Here is a 21485-nt window from a genome sequence, read left to right on the forward strand (position 1 = left end):
TCAAGGTAATTACTGCATATGTTTCTGCTGATAGAAGACACAAGATTTCATTCTTTTAAATAGGCGAGGACCAAACTGGATAGTGAAGACGAGCAAGGGTTGGTTGCGCTTTTCAAGCACTTGTTGATGAAGTATCGTTCCTACCTGAGGCAAGCGCACTTCAATGGAAAGTCTCTAAACGAAATTTTTGTAAAGTCTCCGGTGCTACACTTATCAGACAGTGACTGGAATAATCTTGTTACACATTGGTCTCGTCTGCAGCGTAAGGTACTGTCTATGATAGCACATCACAATTTGAACTAAATTTCTGCATGTGCCTTAATGTCTCACTTGTACGAAAACTGTTTGCAGAAGAACATTCGTTCTCAAGGGACCACAGAATCTCGCAACTATACTGCACACTACATTGCCCTTGTGAGTACCTCTTTCCCTGTATGACCATACTTACTTTCATAGCTGGTTGATTATGTAGCATCACTACAAATGTTAGCCTCGTTATTGTCCATTTGGTGGACAATAAGATCTGTATGGACTCTTGCATAAATTTAAAATCAACCCAATGCTTTTGAAGAGGTTTAGCTCTGCAGTCCTCTTGTAAGGACTGAACATCGTCTATCACTATACTTACATTAACAACTACTCCCTGTCGTGGATCTAAGTCTGACAGTAGAGTGGGGGGTAGGTATGGAGAGGCAAGGTCCTAGCTATGGAGAGGTTGTAAACACAAGAGATGTACGAGTTCAGGCCCTTCTCGGAGGAAGTAAAAGCCCTACGTCTCGGAGCCCGGAGGCGGTCGAGTGGATTATGTGTATATGAGTTACAGGGTGCCGAACCCTTCTGCCTGTGGAGGGGGGTGGCTTATATAGAGTGCGCCAGGACCCCAGCCAGCCCACATAATGAAGGGTTTAAGGTGCATTAAGTCCGGGGCGTTACAGGTAACGCCCCACATAAAGTGTCTTTACTATCATAAAGTCTACTTAATTACAGACCGTTGCAGTGCAGAGTGCCTCTTGACCTTCTGGTGGTCGAGTGAGTCTTCGTGGTCGAGTCCTTCAAGTCAGTCGAGTGAGTCCCTCGTAGGTCGACTGGAAGGTGATCTCTTCTACGGGTGTCCTTGGGCAGGATACTTAGATCAGGTCTGTGACCCTACCCTAGGTACATGACCCCATCATTAGCCCCCGAATGGATTGAGGCTTGAGTGATGAAGGAGTTGATGTTGTTTCTGATTAGCTTTCGCATACTGGTCATGTGTTGCTTTGAACCAAAAAATCTCTTTGTTGATAGTGAGCAACTTTTCTTCAGTCGACTCGATCCATTCTTTTCCTTCGTCGAGTGATCTTTTGGACTTCGCCGATTTCTGAGCGACGGATCGCAGGAAATCCCGCGTCTGGCAGACCGATCTGCCGTTCGCGGATTCCGCGGGATGCGAAATTTGGGGAAGCGCGTGAAGCGGGGCGGACCGTAGCGCTCGGATGGGACAGGGCAGAGACGCCTCGATCCCCGCGCCGCTTTTTTCGCCACGTATCATGCCCGCGTAACTGTTTCAGGATATGATTAGATCGACCGGGCCCACTTGTCATCCACTCGGAAGGGATCTTATAAATGCGCCCGGCGAGGGTTTTTTTCAGCAGTGCCCCAGCATTCTCTCTCTGCTCCCTTCGTCTCCGCCCAACGCGCTCACTCTCGCCTCCGCACAACTTCTCCTCGCGTGTCTCGCCGGCAGCCATGGTCAAGGAGAAGACGGCGGCGTTGGAACGCGTGAAGAAGGCGTCAGCGACGGAGAAGGCGAAGGGGAGATCCACCAGTCGTGGCGGGTCTTCGTCTAGATCTCGCCTGCCGAAAGGCTGGGTCCAGGGAGATTGGATCCAGTTGACCATCACGGAGAAGGATCTCCTCGACATGGCGAACGAGGGCCTGATCCCTCATGGAGCTGCGAGGCTTCCGGGGAAAGAGTGGCAGCCCCGGCCGGAAGAGGGTGAGTGCGTGCTTCTGGCTACCCATGTCGACCGCGGATTTTCTTTGCCGCGAGCATTTTCTTCCGTGGTTTCTTGAACTTCTTTGGAGCGCAACTCCACCACTTCACCCCGAATTCTATCGCCTATCTTGCCGCATTCGTGTCCATGTGTGAGAGTTTTCTGGGTTGTCGACCGCATTGGGGCTTGTTCAAGCACATATTCACGTGTCGCTCTTAGACCGTGAAGAAGGCGAGCCCAGGCGACGAAAAAACCCGAGTTGTCCAAATGTGTGGGGGTCTGGGGATCCAGATGAGGAACAAGAGCACCTTCCCAGCCATGATATTTCCCGAGTCAGTCAGAGGCTGGCAGTCGACCTGGTTCTACTGCCAGGATCAGTCGACGCCGGGGCAGTCGAGTGGACTCCCTCAGTTCACCATGGATCGAGTGAACAAGCCCTCCTCTCTGAAGGTGATTCCGGAGGAGAAAGCTGACGTGAAGATGCTGATGGAGCGTGTAGTTCAGTTGGTCCGGGAGGGAGTGACGGGTATGGATCTCCTGGAGGTTTTTCTTAGGCGTCGTATCCAGCCTCTTCAGTTCCGGAGCCATTGCATGTGGTTGTACTGCGGGACTGAGGATGTGACTCGGGTCAATCCAGAAGCAGTCGACGATGCCACTCTGGAAAGGTGGATGGCCGCTGTTACTGGGAACAAAGATAACCCTCGCGGAGCCAGAAGGATTCCTCCACTCGACTGCCACAGTGATCCAAACAAGGTATGTCATTGTGTTCTTGTCGCATTTTATTTCTGTTTTCTCTGCCGATCAGTCGACTGATCTTTGTCTTGATGTCTATCAGGCCCTCACTAAGCTGTACTCGATGCCCAATGGAGCACAGGCTCCGACCGAGGAGGGAGAAGCGAGCGGGGGCGAGAGCCAGGAGGAGGAGTGGGACTCGAACGCCGCTGAGGATGATGATGATGATGATGACGATGATGATGATGACGATGAGGACGAGGAAGAGGAGGAGGAGGAGGAGGTCGCACCACCGCGCTCGGAAAGGCGGTGGAAACTTGTCCATGACCCTGCGACTGAACGCGGTGAGGGGGTTTCGACTGTTACACAGTCGACCAAGCGCCCTCGGACCACCTCTCCGGCGCCGACTGAAAAGGCGTCGAAGCAGCCCAGGGCGGCCCCGTCAAAGCCGACCAAGCACCTGCCGAAGATGAAGGTGTCCATCCCCACCATATCGGGGTAATCATGTTGCTTAAGTCTTCTTGTTTTGTGCGAACTTTATCTCTGGTTGGCGCTGGAGTCAGTCGACTGATTCTTTGGAGTTGCAGTGCTGCTACTTCTGAGACCTCAGCCCGGGCTGACGACCATGAGATGGAGGACGCAGCAACCTCAAGACCTGGTACTATACTCTTAACACCGTTTCTAGTCGACCATGATCTCTAACTCTGATTCTTTTCTGTAGCTCCACCCAATGTTGTTATCACTCTCCCTGATGATGATGAAGATGAGGAACCGCTGAAGCACAGAATGAGAAGGAAAGCGTCTGCCAGCAGGGTGCCCCAGGATGTGACGGTGCCTGAGACTCTGGTCGCGGAGGAGGAAAATGCCACTCGACACACTGTGTCCTTCGCAGATCCGCTGACGAGTGCTCCGCAGCCCTCCCTCTTCACGACGCACCACGTCCCAGAGGACCAAGCTGGCGCAGCGAAGGAGGCGATACGTCAGGCAGGGATCATGATGGAGCAGTTGAAGACCATCCGGGATGCGAGCCAGGCAGCTTACGATGCCAGTTCCGCCCTCCAAAGCAATGTTCAGGTCAGTCGACCACCGTTTGTTCTGTTTTCTTTCCAGAATTTATATTAGTCACCCACTGGGTGTGTCGATTTAAACTCCGTGTTAGCGGGGGCACGCTGAGTGCACCCGCTGGGTGTAGTCCCCAAGGCTAAGGTCGACTGCTGGCAGTCGGCCTTAGGCTTTATAATTTCAGTCTTTCCGTCATTCGACTATGGCGAATGGATTTCGCAAACCGGTGGGGGCACGCTGAGTGCACCCACTGGGTGTAGTCCCCAAGGCTAAGGTCGACTGCTGGCAGTCGGCCTTAGGCTTTATAATTTCAGTCTTTCCGTCATTCGACTATGGCGAATGGATTTTCTTTTTTGAGCTCGACTGGTCGACTCTGTCTTCAATAGGATTAGGGGGGCACGCTGAGTGCACCCGCTGGGTGTAGTCCCCAAGGCTAAGGTCGACTGCTGGCAGTTGGCCTTAGGCTTCATAAGTTCAGTCTTTCCGTCATTCGACTATGGCGACTGGATTTCGCAAACCGGTCGACTGGTCGACTCTGTCTTCAATAGGATTAGTGGGGGCACGCTGAGTGCACCCACTGGGTGTAGTCCCCGAGACTACGGTCGAATGCTTGAATTCGGCTGTAGTCTTAGAAACGTGTGATTTTTCCTTTTCCACTCGGAAGTGAATTATCTTTGACATTTAGTCGATTGGTTCTTCGCAGAACTCCTGTGACCTTGCGGCTCGCTACACTGAACTGGAAAACAAGCACATTCAGCTCGAGCTGAATTTGAAGCTCGTTCAGGAGAATCTGACGAAGGCGAAGGAGGAGACCGAAGGTATGTTTGGTGAGACCTCGACGACGGCTTTTTCCCTTCATTTGTTTCAAAATCTGATCTTGCTGTAACTTGCAGGTAAGGTGAGGGAGGCCCAAAGGAAAAAAGACCTTGAACTGGCTGAGAAGATCAAGCTTGTTGACGAGAAGTTAGCTTCAGTCACAAAGCTTGAGCAAGAAAATGCTACTCTGAAAGCTATTCTTGGGAAGAAAAATGACCTGGAGGTCTTCCTGAGTGGCCTTGCCAAGAAGCTGTTTATTATGCTTGAAGGTAAACCTTTACGCTCAACAATCATTTTCAACTGTGGTTTTTTCATTCGACCATTGCCTTGACTCTGTGATCGTCCTTGCAGAATTTTGTCAAAACTTTGAAGAAGAGACTAGCCGACTGGAACCAAACCATGACCCCGTCAATTCTCCGGTGAACGACGAAGTTGCCATGAATGTTTTCCGACTGGAGTCCCATGTTGCAGCTGCCGTGGACTATCTTGCAAGGCTGAAGGTCGCCACATCTCGCATCGACTCGACGCTCTGGCCCGGGGAGACACTCCAGAACGACCTCGAGTCGCTGATGGCTCGTTTGAACGTTGTCCCTGGTCGAGTGCAGGAGTGGAAAAAGTCCTCGGCTCGGTGTGGTGCAGATGTTGCTCTGTGTCTGACCCGAGTCCACTGCAAAGATGCGCGAGAAGACAAGCTGGCTGCCCTCCGGGTGGCTAACACCAAGAAACACGACTTCAGGTCCTTTATGGAAACTTTCCTTGCTGCTGCCACTCGGATCGCAGATGGAATAGATCTTGATGAGTTTGTTGCACCTTCCAACCCTCCACAGGAGGGGTAAAAAACTTCTTCTAAGCTCGACGCTTTAAATTTACCTCAGTATGCCGAGTGGAGTTGTAACCGATAAACCTTAACAGGCTTAGCGCCTGAGCACTTTCGGTTCCTTTAGGTATCGATCTGAACTTGAATTTGGTGTTTGAATATGATTGCTTTCGGCTCGAAATGTCTTTTGCAGGTTCAAAGCAAGACGCTCACTGCAGTCGACTTATTCCTTAATCCACTTAGGTGAGCGCTGGGCTGCAGCTAAGCCTCCCGAGTGAGAGGTTTGCTCGTCACTCGGTAGGATTTTCATAACTTAGGCGAGCACTGGGCTGTAGCTAAGCCCCCGAGTGGGGGGTTTGCCCTTCACTCGGTAGGATTTTGATAACTTAGGCGAACACTGGGCTGCAACTAAGCCCCCGAGTGGGGGGTTTGCCCTTCACTCGGTAGGATTTTCATAACTTAGGCGAGTACTTGGACTGTAGCTAAGCCCCCGAGTGGGGGGTTTGCCCTTCACTCGGTAGGATTTTGATAACTTAGGCGAGCACTGGGCTGCAACTAAGCCCCCGAGTGGGGGGTTTGCCCTTCACTCGGTAGGATTTTCATAACTTAGGCGAGTACTTGGACTACAGCTAAGCCCCCGAGTGAGAGGTTTGCTCGTCACTCGGTAGGATTTTCATAACTTAGGCGAGTACTTGGACTGCAGCTAAGCCCCCGAGTGAGAGGTTTGCTCCTCACTCGGTAGGATTTCTATATCTTAGGCAAGCACTGGGCTGCAGCTAAGCCCCCGAGTGAGGGGTTTGCTCTTCACTCGGTAGGATTTTGATAACTTAGGCGAGCACTAGGCTGCAGCTAAGCCCCCGAGTGAGAGGTTTGCTCTTCACTCGGTAGGATTTTGATAACTTAGGCGAGCACTGGGCTGCAGCTAAGCCCCCGAGTGGGAGGTTTGCTCTTCACTCGGTAGGATTTTTATATCTTAGGCGAGCACTGGGCTGCAGCTAAGCCCCTGAATGAGGGGTTTGCTCTTCACTCGGTAGGATTTTCATTACTTAGGCGAGTACTTGGACTGCAGCTAAGCCCCCGAGTGGGGGGTTTGCCCTTCACTCGGTAGGATTTTTATATCTTAGGCGAGCACTGGGCTGCAACTAAGCCCCCGAGTGGGGGGTTTGCCCTTCACTCGGTAGGATTTTCATAACTTAGGCGAGTACTTGGATTGCAGCTAAGCCCCCGAGTGAGAGGTTTGCTCGTCACTCGGTAGGATTTTCATAACTTAGGCGAGTACTTGGACTGCAGCTAAGCCCCCGAGTGAGAGGTTTGCTCGTCACTCGGTAGGATTTCTATATCTTAGGCGAGCACTGGGCTGCAGCTAAGCCCCCGAGTGAGGGGTTTGCTCTTCACTCGGTAGGATTTTGATAACTTAGGCGAGCACTGGGCTGCAGCTAAGCCCCCGAGTGAGAGGTTTGCTCTTCACTCGGTAGGATTTTTGATAACTTAGGCGAGCATGGCTGCAGCTAAGCCCCGAGTGGAGTTTGCTCTTCACTCGTGGATTTTATATCTAGGCAGCACTGGGCTGCAGCTAAGCCCCCGAGTGGGAGGTTTGCTCTTCACTCGGTAGGATTTTATATCTTAGGCGAGCACTGGGCTGCAGCTAAGCCCCCGAGTGGGAGGTTTGCTCTTCACTCGGTGGGATTTTTATATCTTAGGCGAGCACTGGGCTGCAGCTAAGCCCCCGAGTGAGAGGTTTGCTCTTCACTCGGTAGGATTTTGATAATTAGGCGAGCACTGGGCTGAGCTAAGCCCCCGAGTGAGAGGTTTATCTTCAAATCAGTGGGTTTTATAACTTAGGCGAGCACTGGCTGCAGCTAAGCCCCCGAGTGGGAGGTTTGCTCACTCGTTTTTATATCTAGGCTGAACACTGGCTAGCTAAGCCCGAGTGGGGGTTTGCTCTCTCGGTAGTCACGTGGGTACAGCTAAGCCCCGAGTGGGGGTTTCTCTTCACTCGGTAGGATTCATTACTTGGCAGTACTGGACTGCAGCTAAAGCCCACGAGTGGGGAAGTCTGGGCTTTACCATCGGTAGGATTTTTTTATTTAATCTTTAGGCGAAACGGATTTCGCAGCTAAGCCTCCGAGTGGGAGTCTGGCTCACCACTCGGTAGGATTTTATTTAATATTAGGCGAAACGGATTCGCAGCTAAGCCTCCGAGTGGGAGTCTGGCTCACCACTCGGTAGGATTTTTACAAACTTAGGCGAAACGGATTCGCGGCTAAGTCACCCACTGAGAGGAAAATTTTATTGGACAAAATAAAAAGTGACAAAAATTATGGAGGAACTATGACACTATTATTTTGAGATCCATGTACTACAGGAGTACTTTATTGCAACTCATTCGAGTGATAAACTTAAGTGTAAAATGGGCGGAGTAGTTCCGCGTTCCAAGCTCGGGGCTCGTCGATATTATGTTCGACGTTGTAAAGACGGTACGCCCCGTTGTGGAGAACTTTGGTGACGATGAAGGGTCCTTCCCAAGAAGGAGCAAGCTTGTGTTGTTTCTTCTGATCCACTCGGAGAACTAAATCTCCTTCCTGGAAGGCTCGACCCCACACATTTCTGGCGTGGAAACGACGCAAATCTTGTTGGTAGATGGTCGATCGGATCAGAGCCATCTCCCTTTCTTCATCTAAAAGGTCGACTGCGTCTTGCCGCACTTGTTCAGCTTCTGCTTCGTTGTAGATCTCAACTCGAGGAGCATTGTGGAGAAGGTCACTCGGCAAGACTGCTTCAGCTCCGTAGACCAAGAAGAATGGAGTTCTTCCGGTCGACCGATTAGGTGTGGTCCGCAGTCCCCAAAGCACCAAGGGAAGTTCGTCGACCCAAGCTCCAGCTGCATGCTTGAGATCACGCATCAGTCGGGGTTTCAATCCCTTGAGAATCAGGCCATTGGCTCGCTCTGCTTGTCCATTCGTCTGCGGATGGGCGACCGAAGCATAGTCGACTCGTGCGCCTTGAGAGTTGCAGAAATCTCTGAATTCTTCCGAGTCAAAGTTCGACCCATTATCTGTAATGATGCTGTGCGGGACTCCATATCTGAATATCAGTTCCCTAATGAAGCTAACAGCAGCACCGGCGTCAAGGTTCTTGATTGGTTTAGCCTCAATCCACTTGGTGAACTTGTCGACTGCCACCAGTACGTGCGTGAAGCCACTCCGACCTGTTCTCAAAGGACCAACCATGTCGAGCCCCCATACTGCGAAAGGCCAGACGAGTGGAATGGTCTTCAGAGCTGATGCAGGCTTGTGCGACATATTCGAGTAGAACTGACATCCCTCGCACTTATCCACTATTTCCTTTGCCATCTCATTCGCCTTCGGCCAGTAAAATCCGGCTCGGAATGCTTTGGCTACGATGGTCCGAGAGGACGCATGATGACCACAGGTTCCCGAGTGGATATCATTGAGGATGATTCGACCTTCTTCTGGTGTTATGCACTTCTGACCAACTCCAGTCGCGCTTTCTCTATATAACTGTCCTTTGATTACGGTAAAGGCTTTAGATCGACGGACGATCTGTCGAGCCTCTTCCTCATCCTCCGGAAGCTCTTTTCTCAGGATATAAGCGATATACGGAACTGTCCAGTCGGGAATGACCACCAAGACCTCCATGACCAAGTCGACCACTGCTGGGACCTCAACCTCAGTCGGATATGTGGCACTCTTGGGCTGTAGAGCTTCTTCGGTGAAAGGATCTTCTTTGACTGACGGGGTGTGTATATGCTCCAAGAACACACCACTCGGAATGGCTCCTCTCTTGGAACCTATCTTTGCTAGATCATCAGCTGCTTGATTTTTCAGTCGGGGTATATGATGGAGCTCCAACCCCTCGAACTTCTTTTCCAGCTTCCTCACTGCACTGCAGTATCCAGTCATGGCTGGGCTTCTCATGTCCCACTCCTTCATCACTTGGTTGACCACTAAATCTGAATCGCCATAGACCATCAGGCGACGGACGCCGAGTGAAATGGCCATGCGCAATCCGTATAAGAGGGCCTCATACTCTGCCTCATTGTTGGAGGAATCAAAGTGAATCTGGAGCACATATCTGAGCTTATCTCCTCTGGGGGAAACCAGGACAACCCCAGCACCGGAACCATTCAACATCTTAGAGCCATCAAAAAACAATGCTCCGAGTGAACTTCAGTCGGCTGCTGCTGTTCAATCCACTCGGCGAGGAAATCTGCTATTGCCTGGGACTTAATGGCCTTCTTTGCCTCAAATTTGATATCAAGGGGAAGAAGTTCAATCACCCATTTCGCCACTCGACCAGTTGCATCTCTGTTGTGCAAGATCTCTGATAGTGGAGCGTCGCTGACGACTGTGATGGAATGATCAGAGAAATAATGAGCAACCTTCTTTGTGGTCATGTATATTCCATACACAAGCTTCTGATAATGAGGATATCTCTGCTTGGATGGAGTCAAGACTTCAGACAAATAATACACTGGGCGTTGAACTTTGAAAGCTTTTCCTTCTTCTTCCCGCTCGACCGTAAGCACAGTACTGACGACTTGTCCTGTGGCTGCAATATAAAGCAACAGAGGCTCTTTGCTGATTGGAGCAGCAAGCACCGGCTGGGTGGAGAGCAGAGCTTTTAGCTCGGCAAACGCTGCATCAGCTTCTGGAGCCCACTCGAACTTGTCTGCCTTCTTCATCAGTCGGTAAAGAGGCAATGCCTTTTCACCGAGTCGTGAGATGAATCGACTTAATGCGGCCAAGCATCCAGTAAGCTTCTGGACATCGTGCACTCGCACAGGGCGTTTCATTCGGAGAATAGTGCCGATCTTTTCTGGATTAGCGTCGATCCCTCACTCGGAAACGAGAAAACCGAGTAACTTGCCACCAGAAACTCCGAATGTGCACTTTGATGGATTAAGCTTGATATCATACCTTCTGAGGTTGGCAAATGTTTCGGCGAGGTCAGCGAGCAGGTCGGAACCTTTTCGTGACTTGACGATGATATCATCCATATACGCTTCCACATTCCGACTGATTTGAGTGAGTAGACACTTCTGAATCATTCGCATAAATGTGGCTCCGGCATTCTTGAGGCCGAATGGCATGGTGATATAGCAGAAGCACCCGAATGGAGTGATGAAAGCTGTTTTTACCTCGTCGGGTCCGTACAGACGGATCTGATGGTACCTGGAGTAGGCGTCTAGAAAAGACAATCTCTCACATCCCGCGGTCGAGTCAACAATTTGATCTATGCGAGGGAGAGGAAAATGATCTTTCGGGCAGGCCCGATTGATGTGCTTGAAATCAATGCACATTCGGAGCGACTTGTCCTTCTTAGGAACCATGACGACATTAGCGAGCCACTCGGAGTGGTATATCTCTCGGATAAATCCTGCCACCAGCAGTCGAGCCACTTCCTCACCAATGGCTTTTCTCTTCTGGACGGTGGACCGCCGAAGATGCTCTTTGACTGGTTTTGCTGATGAGTCAACTCTTAGGCGATGCTCAGCCAGTCCCCTGGGAACACCTGGCATGTCAGCGGGCTTCCATGCAAAAATGTCCCAGTTCTCACGGAGGAACTGGATGAGCGCTTCTTCCTATTTCGGGTCGAGTGTTGTGGAGATGTGGGTCGGTGCTGCATCGGGGTTGGTCGGGTGAATGTGAACAGGCTTCGTCTCACCGGACGACTGAAATGCAGATTCTGTGGCGGGTTTCTTGGAGCGCAGCAAATCACTCGGATCTGCGTTTTGCTTGTATTCTTCAAACTCGACCGCTGTCACCTGGGAATCAGCAATCTTTGAGCCCTTCTGAAAGCACTCTTCTGCCTTTTTCCGATCACCGGTGACAGTGATCACTCCTTTGGGGCCGGGCATCTTCAATTTGAGGTACACGTAACATGGTCGAGCCATGATCCTTGCATAAGCTGGTCTCCCCAAAATGGCATGATATGCACTCTGAAAATCCACGACCTCAAACGTCAACTTCTCTTTGCGAAATTTTTTCGAATCACCAAACACCACGTCCAGAGCTATTTGGCCGAGTGACTCGGCTTTCTTCCCTGGTATAACTCCATGAAAGCTCATGTTACTGGTGCTCAGTCGGGACATCGGAATGCCCATTCCTTTCATTGTGTCTGCATACAACAAATTCAGGCCACTACCACCGTCCATCAGCACTTTTGTCAGTCGAGTGCCTTCGACAACTGGATCGAACACCAAAGCTTGCCTCCCAGGGGTGGCAATATGAGTCGGGTGATCAGATTGGTCGAATGTGATGGGTGTTTGGGACCATCTCAGATAATTTGCTTTTGCTGGGGTAACCATGTTCACCTCACGGTTAATGACTTTCAATCGACTCTTGCTTTCCACATCTGCAAAGATCATCAGAGTGGAGTTGACATGCGGATATCCTTCCTCACCGTCCTCCTTTTCCTTGTCTTCGACCTTGTCCGACTCCTTTTCCTTGTCTTTAGACTGTTTTCCTTGAAACTGTTGGATCAGGAGTCGACATTGGCGAGTGGTATGTTTTGGGTAAATGATATTCCCTTCTTCGTCTTTCTTCGTGTGGATGTGACACGGCATATCCATCACGTCGTTCCCTTCTTTATCCTTTACCTTCTTAGGGTTCCAGGATCCTTTTGGTTTCCCTTTAAACTTTCCCTGAGTCACAGCCAGAGCCTCTCCAGGAGCTGCCGGTTCAGCCTTCCGCTTCTGTTTCCGACTGGTGTTTCCCTTCTCCGACTGGCTCGGCTTGTGCTTGCCGCTTCGGAGTCGGTCTTCTTCTTCACCGTTGGCGTACTTGGTAGCAATCTCCATCATCCGACTCAAGGTCATGTCACCGGTTTGACCAAATTTCAAACTCAATTCTCTGTTCTTGACACCATCCTTGAAGGCGCAGACTGCCTGATGATCAGACACATTCTCCACAGTATGGTGCAAAGTGATCCACCTCTGAATATACTCCCTGAGAGTCTCATTGGTTTTCTGCACGCAGACTTGCAGCTCCGTCAATCCAGCCGGTCGCTTGCAAGTTCCTTCAAACGTTCTGACGAACACTCGGGACAGATCTTCCCAAGTGTAAATGCTGCTAGGAGGTAACTGAGTCAACCACGCTCTGGCAGAACCTTCCAGCATGAGGGGCAAATGCTTCATGGCCACCTCGTCATTCCCACCACCAATCTGAACCGCCACTCGGTAGTCCTCAAGCCAAGTTTCAGGCTTAGACTCACCAGTGAACTTGCTGACTCCTGTTGCCAACCTGAAATTGGGAGGGATCACTGCGGCTCTGATAGCTCTGCTGAAACATTCCGGACCAGAAACATGCACTCGGCTGCTCGTGGGCGCATCTCTGTCGGGTCCACCTCGATGGGCTCTGTTCCGGTCGACCAAGCCTTGCACGATAATGGATCGCGCGTCGAAGCCTGGTTCTCTGGGGTCGACTGGAACTCTTCGCCCCACACTGAACTGACGTCTGTCATCTTGCTGCCGAGGAGCGTAGGACCCACCCCTCGGAGGGGAAGTAGGCACTCGACGCCTATCATCTCGGTCGTGTCAGTCCCCATATTGGTCTCGCCGACTCTCGCGTCCTTCACGCCGCGGAGGCGATCTGAGACTGTGAGCCGACTGAACCGTATTCGTAGCGACGGATCGACTGTGAATTCTGTTGCGCGACTGCGACACGGCTGAATTCTGATCTCCTGCTGCTCGGAGCAGATCCCTGATCTGCATCAAGCCTCTGCCAGCTTCCAACTGAGAGGGTTGGATGGACTCTGCTATACGGGTCGCAGCTGCTAGATTCTGGATTGGGGTTCGATATACCTGAGTCGGCGGGAAGAGTTGACGTCGACTGGAGTCGGGAACTCGTTGCCGCGCGCGCTCGTCGAGTGCTCGCTGAAGATTCTCCAAGCGAGCGCGTTCGGCCAAATTGGCCAAACGTGCCTCCTCCAAGGCACGAGCCTCGGGGGTTTCTCCTGCGATGGGAGTATGCAGGGCATCCATGTTCCTGCGGCGAAGTTCTTCTCTTTGCAGAGAGTCGAGTGGCTCGGGCTGGTACTCTTCGTGGTCTCGTGTGGGGTCGCCTCCGTCGCCTGCCCCACCATCACGGGCGAAGCCAGGGGGGCTGCGAGGCCCGTCGACCATCAAGATTTCCGCCGCTGGATCACTGCTATCGCATTCGGATGCAGTCTCTATGGAGCCAGTCGACAGATCGAACAGGCCGTAGAGAGATTCGTCGGGCTCGATTGCCGCAACTTGGGTGGTGGCCGTCTGGCGAGCCACCGCGTGCCTCACCCACCATCGAAGCCTCGACCGGCCCGAGCGCTTGCGCTGGCGGGAGACCGGGAGGGTGACCGATGGGGGAGTCGACCGATACGGGGTCGACGGTTGCCGCAGCAGAACGCCGCGGACACATGCGCGAAAATGTGTCGCACCGCGGACGGGGAGCGCATCGACGTCGAGTGGAGCCTCCTGGAGCCAGGCGGAGTTGTCGGCGACGAAGGTGAGAGCACCGAGACGGATCTCTCGACCCTCGACCAAAACTCCAGCAGCCACCATGATGAAAATACTCGGAAGAACCGCAACTTCTCCACAAAATCGCTAAGACACCTGCCCCACGGTGGGCGCCAACTATCGTGGATCTAAGTCTGACAATAGAGTGGGGGGTAGGTATGGAGAGGCAAGGTCCTAGCTATGGAGAGGTTGTAAACACAAGAGATGTACGAGTTCAGGCCCTTCTCGGAGGAAGTAAAAGCCCTACGTCTCGGAGCCCGGAGGTGGTCGAGTGGATTATGTGTATATGAGTTACAGGGTGCCGAACCCTTCTGCCTGTGGAGGGGGGTGGCTTATATAGAGTGCGCCAGGACCCCAGCCAGCCCACGTAATGAAGGGTTTAAGGTGCATTAAGTCCGGGGCGTTACAGGTAACGCCCCACATAAAGTGTCTTTACTATCATAAAGTCTACTTAATTACAGACCGTTGCAGTGCAGAGTGCCTCTTGACCTTCTGGTGGTCGAGTGAGTCTTCGTGGTCGAGTCCTTCAAGTCAGTTGAGTGAGTCCCTCGTAGGTCGACTGGAAGGTGATCTCTTCTACGGGTGTCCTTGGGCAGGATACTTAGATCAGGTCTGTGACCCTACCCTAGGTACATGACCCCATCACTCCCTCCGTCCCATAATATAAGAATGTTTTGCACAGTACACCAGTGTTCAAAACACTCTTATATTATGGGAAGAGTGATTGGTTCATTGTGTAGCATTCCGCATCTTATATCCCTCGCCCACCATTTACTAAACAATATCAGATCTATATTTAATCTTACCAAAAATTTGAATACACAGACAATGTCAGTGCAGAAGTGTAGCCCATTGCTCTTGTCAGTACAATTTGTCGTGTAACGCTTGTACTTCCAGGGATTGGTAGTTGATTATGTAGCATCAATCCGTATCTTATCTTCATTATCCTCTATCCCTTCCAGTATTATCATATCTATAATTACTCTCTACAAAATGTAGAGTACAGGCAATGTTTATGAAGAAGATTATGTGCTGAAATTCTTGAGTTATCCTTCCCTTGACATGGAGAAGGCATTATAAAGACGGTGTTGACTGTTAATGTAAGTTAGTCCTTCTAAAGCCTTTATCCTCAACTGTTGTTTAATTTGCTCATACTCTGTATCGTTAACAACTGTTTAGTTTCCTGTTTCTATCAAAATGCATGTTCGCAACAACCGTAAGTTCCAAATTTTACTTGTAAAACCAAGTTCCTTATTCATACCATGTAGATTACTCAATACTCCCTATATGTATGCTTGTTTTTGTGGATCTATAATCCAGTGTGTGGTGAAGCAGCCCACGTTTGCACCTTATCATCTCCTGTTTTATTACCGATGTGGCTGATGGTATGAACAACATGCCATGCACATTAACCAAAATAGATACAATGATTGTCTTTGCCCTTCATCTATGCTTGTTATGTTGACATGGTAATCCAATAGTGTGGTGAAGCTCCTCGCATTATGAACAATGCCAAATTATGCTATTTATATTTTGAACTTACTCTTTATTTTCTAATTTGAAATTAGATGGAATTGACATCACGGTCATCATCTTTGTTTATACAGGTGCAAAACATGTCTACTTGTTTCAAGGTGATATGCTTGATGGCATGCACAAGTCTGCTGAAGGCTATGAGACAAACCCAACATATATTGCAGTAAAGAAGGAAAAACATCTCGAAGATAGTGAGACAACCCCAAAGTCTTGTCTTGGTGCAGTGTTCAAGTTACTTGAGACTAGCAGTCAGACAAGCTCACAGATTCGCTATCTGAATCAGATTGACTTCTTCAATCCCAAGTTCTAGCAGAAAGGCATTCTACAACTCAACTTCGACTTGAAGTCCTATCTCTAAGAAAGATTGCGGAGAATACCAATGAGAACCTCATTGCTAAACAACTACACCTGAAAGCTATGACCGACATGCTAGGCCAGTCTCACAGCCTTTCTCAGCAGCTTGCGCAACAGTTCCCGCTCAAGGCTAACCTTTCTTGAACTATCTTGGAAATGGTCTTGGTTCAGTATTATTTTGTTACGCTGCAATGGCGCCCAATTTTTGTAATCTGCTTCTTCGTTGCTCTTTATGATCACTGGTGGTGAACTTTGATACCCAGTGGATGTAATATACCATAAATCCTTTATTGTATAGTGTAGGTTTATTCTAAGATACTATGTCGTAATTTCTTTATTGTGTAGAGTAGGTTTGTTCTTAATTCCTACTTGTTACTGCCATCATTCGCTATGTGAAAAAATGGAGAAAATCTGATGTAGTCGACCGGGCCGAAACATTTGCCTCTAACAGGCCTGCTTTTTAAGAGGCCACAATTGGGCCGGCCTGCAACTTTCTTGGGCCTGAAAGGCCATTGGGGCCTTCACACTTTGCACCAGGCCCACAACTTACACGGGCCTATATTCGGCCCAAAGTTTAGTTGGGCCTTTAGTGGACCCAGCGCTTAGTTAGGCCCATGTAGCTTTGGGCCATTAATATGTTGAATATTCTGCTGGCCTTTTACGGCCCAGAAGAATCCATGGGCCTTTAGCAGGTCGAAATGCATGTTGGTCCTCAATTTTCACTAGTCATCGACGGGTCTTCAGCAGGCTGAAATGTAGACCGAGCCTTTTTTGGTCCAGTTATATGATGTGCCATTACCAGGCTGAACCATATCTCAGGCCTTAGTTGTCCCACTGATATCATGGGCCTTTAAGAGGCCGAAAACTTAGTAGAGGCATCAACGGGCCGAATTATGTGACAGTCCTTTAACAAGCCCAAAGTCACATTGGGCTGAACTGTTGCCACCTTTATCACGGGCCGTAAGAGGGCCGGATGCCGCGTCGGACCATATATGGCCCATGGGCAGCACGGGCCATTCCCAGGCCGAAAGACACGCCAGGCTGAAATGGGCACATGTCTACATCGGGCCTCTAATAGGCCGAAAATGTCATTGGGTCGTAATTAGGACCAAATATTCGGCGAACAATTAACGGGCCAGATCTGGCTTCGGGCCGTAAATGGGCTGGCCCACTAGTACCTGAGTAAATCCTATGGGCCTTTGACTGGGCCAACCTTTTTAACCTATATGGGCCTCTGTTGGGCCCTGCCACATGTCGACGTATCATAGGCATGTCTCCTCCATTGGACGGACGACATCTGGCCCACCGAAGCCAACACGTGTTTCCTCTAGCCAATGATGATTTTATACGTGGAAATACCCATTGGTCCGGGCTGTTAACGGGTTATCGGATCCAAGTCGAAACCCTTTAGCTTAACGGCGACCCGTTACGGTGGATGCCACGTGTCGGTTACCCTTGACGAAAGCACTTCCATGACGTGCCATTTATCGTCATGGAAGTGGACACTTCAGTGATGATAATTTTGGTATTGTCATGGAACACTTCTACGACTGCACAGGTATGACTATCTTGATTCTGTCATAAATCCTCATGGATGTATATGCATCACAAAAACGTGACCTACTGTGACAAACACGTATCATCACAGAAGTGTATATTTTTTGTAGTGCATGGGCTCCTCGATTCCACCCTTTCTTGTACCCATTACAGTGGCCTGACTATAATGGCCCCGATCTTAGGCCCGATCCTATGCTCAAGGTGGAGACCAAGGGTAGAAGGAGACAGAAGCGGCTGAGAGGCGGTATGGATGACCTAGCTGGATACACTGGCATGAAGCAATTTGTAGCAGGCATTTTATTGAGACTGGAAACTAACAATTGTGATGGATGTGATGATACGAGACACAATGTGAGAACATGCTCTAAGAAAAAAATATCAAAGGAGGCAATCCTATCAGGAGTCACGCCGGTGTTAGTAGAGGGGGTTTTGGTGGTGGTGGCGGTAGAGGTGAGGCTAATGGAGGCTAGAGAGGGGGTAGGAGTGCTGGTCGTGGTAAAGGTGAGACTAATGGAGACCCTAGAGGGGGTAGGAGTGGTGGTCGTGGTAGAGGTGGTTCCGACAGTGATGGGAAAGGATGAAGGAGTGGTAGAGGATCAGCTTTTGATGATTTGTGTAATCCAAATGGTTGATAGAATATGAATGGTAAATGTTTGTTCATACTATTCCAAGCATTTTCTTGTTTTATTATGCTTACACGTTTACTTTGTTCATGTCTTTTGGTAAGGGCATCTCCAACCAAAACTCTCAAATCACCCGCATCTTCCGGACCGCGCAGTCCGGATGTGTTGTGCCATGCAATGCGGGACTGTATCGGTCCACTGAGTAGTTTGGACGCACTTTTTCCTGCAAAACGAGGCAATCTAGAGGGGCTTTGCGGGAGTCTGAACCGCTATCACGCTCGCGTCTGACTACCCTGGCCCACCTAAACCCCTCCCGGTCCCATTTTCTTCCAATCCGCCCCTTCTCCTCCTTGCTCTGCATCCCCACCATCCTCCTCCTCCGTCGTCATTGTTCCTCCCCGGCCGGCACACAAGCATTGCCGTACGTCTGCAACCAACACCAATGCGCCTGCTCGCCTTTTATGACGGCGTTATCCACCCATGGCCCGTCTGTAGGCGTGCACACTCCGGCCCGTGTCGAATTCGTCCATAGCGGTCACCACACCCGACAGGTGTTTGGTCAAATGCCATTGAGCCTTTCGAACGCCATGTCGGGTTTTTAGAGTACAAAGGATGGCGGGGGTACTCATTCATGGAGGATGAGTTGTTGTGCGATGCATGGTTGTCCGTATCCCCTTATTTCGTAGGCAGGAGCAGAGGGGGTTCCTTTTGGCAGCGCGTGCATGATTCGTTTCACGCGTGGAAACACAATGCACCCCTATGACATGCACATCATCCAACAATGCGATGTGAGGTCGTTGGCGTATTGATGGTACGCCATCCAGACCTTCGTCACCAAGTTTTGTGACGTGGTTGGTCGGCTAGACGCAAGGTGGCCATTGCACGCGACAGAGGAGGATATCATAAGTTTTACTTCTTCTTGCTCAACTTGCCGACTGAATCATTCATTTACTCAATGTTGCTCTACACATTGTGTAGCCCATATGCATTGCCATGATGTACCGCAGGATAAAGAGACGACCTTTTACATACATAGACTGTTGGATGAAGCTTTTATTTTTTCACTGTTGGATAAAGCTGAAGGGGCAGTATGTGTGGGACGACAGGGTCCGTTCATGATAAACTTGTTAAACATCCGGTTAATCTCGTTGAATTTGAACTATTGTTATACTAGACTTACTTGCATACTATGTATGGATGATTTGTGCTATTTTCTTTCTGAACTTTGTTGAAATCCGTCATATTTGCATGAATTTCGTACGGTTAGTTCGAACAGTTATTGAAATATATACAGACAATATTGAATGGCTTCATGTTCATGAACGGATACCGGAGCAAATTTACAGGTCAGGGAGATGCCCTGATAATTTTTTTCTGGTAGGCATGGCTACATTCAGCGCCGCGCCGACGGAGAGTGCATGTCGAATGGGTCTAGATTGACTGTACTTGCTGCTAGTGTCTGCAATTAGGCCGTCTTTTTTGGCAGAAACAAATAGGCCGTCAAATCCGACCATGGCTGCTTGCTAGCTGCTCTCTGATGGACTTCCGAGCAATCCGTGGTACAGTCACACTTGGGCTGGGGTGGGTTGGAATACTCTTAAACAAATGGAGTAGTACTGTGGTGTGGCTGCGTTGACCAGCGGAGGGCTGGCAAACACGGTGTATCGTGCGGGCAATGATCCGATGGGCCCACTTGCCAGCCTCCACCGAACGCGGTCGGCGATGATGACCGGTGGAGAGCATGCGGCGCTCTGTAGTAGGTGGTGTTCTTTCCCTTCACGTGGTTGTGGATCCAGGCACGCTCTTTCTCTCTTTCAAACGTTTATCAGCTGACACCGGGGGGCCTGGAGCGGGTGTGGTGTGGTCTGGATCGCTTTTTCTGTTTGTTATGCTCAATTTGTGTTGACTGGCGGGCTTCGTTTCCCACCCATGGCACGACCACCGACTGCCAGAAGTCTACTCTCCTTCCTTCCTCCCCGCCAGAAAGGTCAAGCAACCACACGCTAACAGCAGCAGGCGTGTCGCTGACTGACGCAGTTGCAGTGACAGTGGCACCATCGCTACCAGATTCCTTCTCAAGCACTCGTCAATGGAATGTTTTATATATATGAGGATGCTCAGTCATCCTTGCCTTCAAGGCTTCAACAAACAACACCGCAACCACAGCGCAGCATTCACTCCCGAGCATCACCGGGGCGGGCTGCGACGGCGAGCGATCGATCTCGCTTGACCAACCACCATGGGCGCGCCAGGCGCAGCTCCCTTAGCGGGCAACAGCTTCGTCATCCTCTCCGTCGCCGTCGTCGGCATCCTCGCCACCTCCCTCCTCCTCCTCACCTACTACCTCTTCCTCACCCGGTGCGGCCTCGCCTCCTGGCGCCGCGACCACGACGACGTCGTTGCCACGCAGCATCACCACCATATCGTCTACTCCACAGCACCAGAGCCGAGCCGCGGCCTGGAGGAGGCGGCGATACGCCGGATACCCACGCTCCGGTACCGGGAGTCCAAGCAGCTGCGGGCACCGCAGGCCCAGGCGGCGAGCGAGTGCGCGGTGTGCCTCAGCGAGTTCCGGGAGGGGGAGAGGCTCCGGCTGCTGCCGCCCTGCCTCCACCTCTTCCACATCGACTGCATCGACGCCTGGCTCCACGCCACCGCCAACTGCCCGCTCTGCAGGGCCGCCATCTCCGGCTCCGCCTGCCAGCCCCAGCCCCACATTATACTTAACCAAATCGGCATCGTCAACGTCCTCCAGGCCGACCACACAGTCATCGACATCGCCTCGCCGTCCCGGGGCGAAACGAGCAACGTCGGTGGCGCACCTGCGACGGTAGTGAGCATGGGAGACGAGCGCATTCACCCGAGGAGGGACGAGTTGGTGGACGTGCAGCAGCCGATGAGAAGGTCGCTGTCCATGGACTCCTGCAACGACAAGCACTTGTATCTCGCTCTGCAGAAGGTCCTGCGCCACCACCACTCTCACTCTGCTTCTCTCGGGGAGGACCGCAAGGGGGAGGGCAGCACCCCCGCCGCCGCAGCCAGCAGCCGGGCAGCAGGGAGGCTGCGGCGATCCTTCCTCTCCTTCAGCCACAGCCGGAGCTCCAGAAGTGCCATCTTGCCAATCTGAAACTATGGTTCAGTAGTACTCTGTACATTTCTTGTGGCTAGACTAGAGGATGAACTCAAACATTACTTGTGGCTAGACTAGATGATTGATTGCTCAACTCGACTTATACGACTAATACGACCCTCTCACGCTTTTCAATTTTATTTGTTTTGGTTTTCTGTTTTCAAGATCGCGTGTTCAGCTTTGGGTTGCACTCTAATCGACGGTGTTGAGGAAGTAAATCGAATGAGTCTTGACTAGATAAAACTGTGAAGAATCGATTGTAAAGGAACAAGATAATCGAACAAATGATTGAATCGGTGTCCTTTATTGATGATTGACATGCTATTTATACAATGGGAACCGTCGCCTCATAGGGACGCGATGGTTCAAG

General features: G+C 50.8%; 2 protein-coding genes across 2 annotated transcripts in view; both read left to right on the top strand.

Annotated features, from left to right (window-relative positions):
• LOC123157842 (uncharacterized) overlaps positions 1 to 15761 on the top strand; it is a 54889-nt gene extending 39128 nt beyond the window's left edge. The window contains exons 2-5 of the mRNA XM_044576030.1: positions 4567 to 4585; positions 4661 to 4852; positions 4935 to 5002; positions 15735 to 15761. Of these exons, the coding sequence (XP_044431965.1) occupies positions 4567 to 4585; positions 4661 to 4852; positions 4935 to 5002; positions 15735 to 15761 (306 nt within the window). The remainder of the gene's footprint in view (positions 1 to 4566; positions 4586 to 4660; positions 4853 to 4934; positions 5003 to 15734) is intronic.
• Positions 15762 to 19947: 4186 nt separating this feature from the next.
• Positions 19948 to 21255, top strand: LOC123158183 (RING-H2 finger protein ATL16). Its single transcript, XM_044576273.1, has one exon. It carries the CDS (start codon positions 20225 to 20227, stop codon positions 21110 to 21112), a length of 888 nt encoding a protein of 295 aa, XP_044432208.1. The 5' UTR covers positions 19948 to 20224; the 3' UTR covers positions 21113 to 21255.
• The last annotated feature ends 230 nt before the right edge of the window (positions 21256 to 21485 follow it).

This window comes from Triticum aestivum, chromosome 7B (assembly GCF_018294505.1).
Source record: "Triticum aestivum cultivar Chinese Spring chromosome 7B, IWGSC CS RefSeq v2.1, whole genome shotgun sequence".
Classification (NCBI taxonomy): Eukaryota; Viridiplantae; Streptophyta; class Magnoliopsida; order Poales; family Poaceae; genus Triticum; species Triticum aestivum.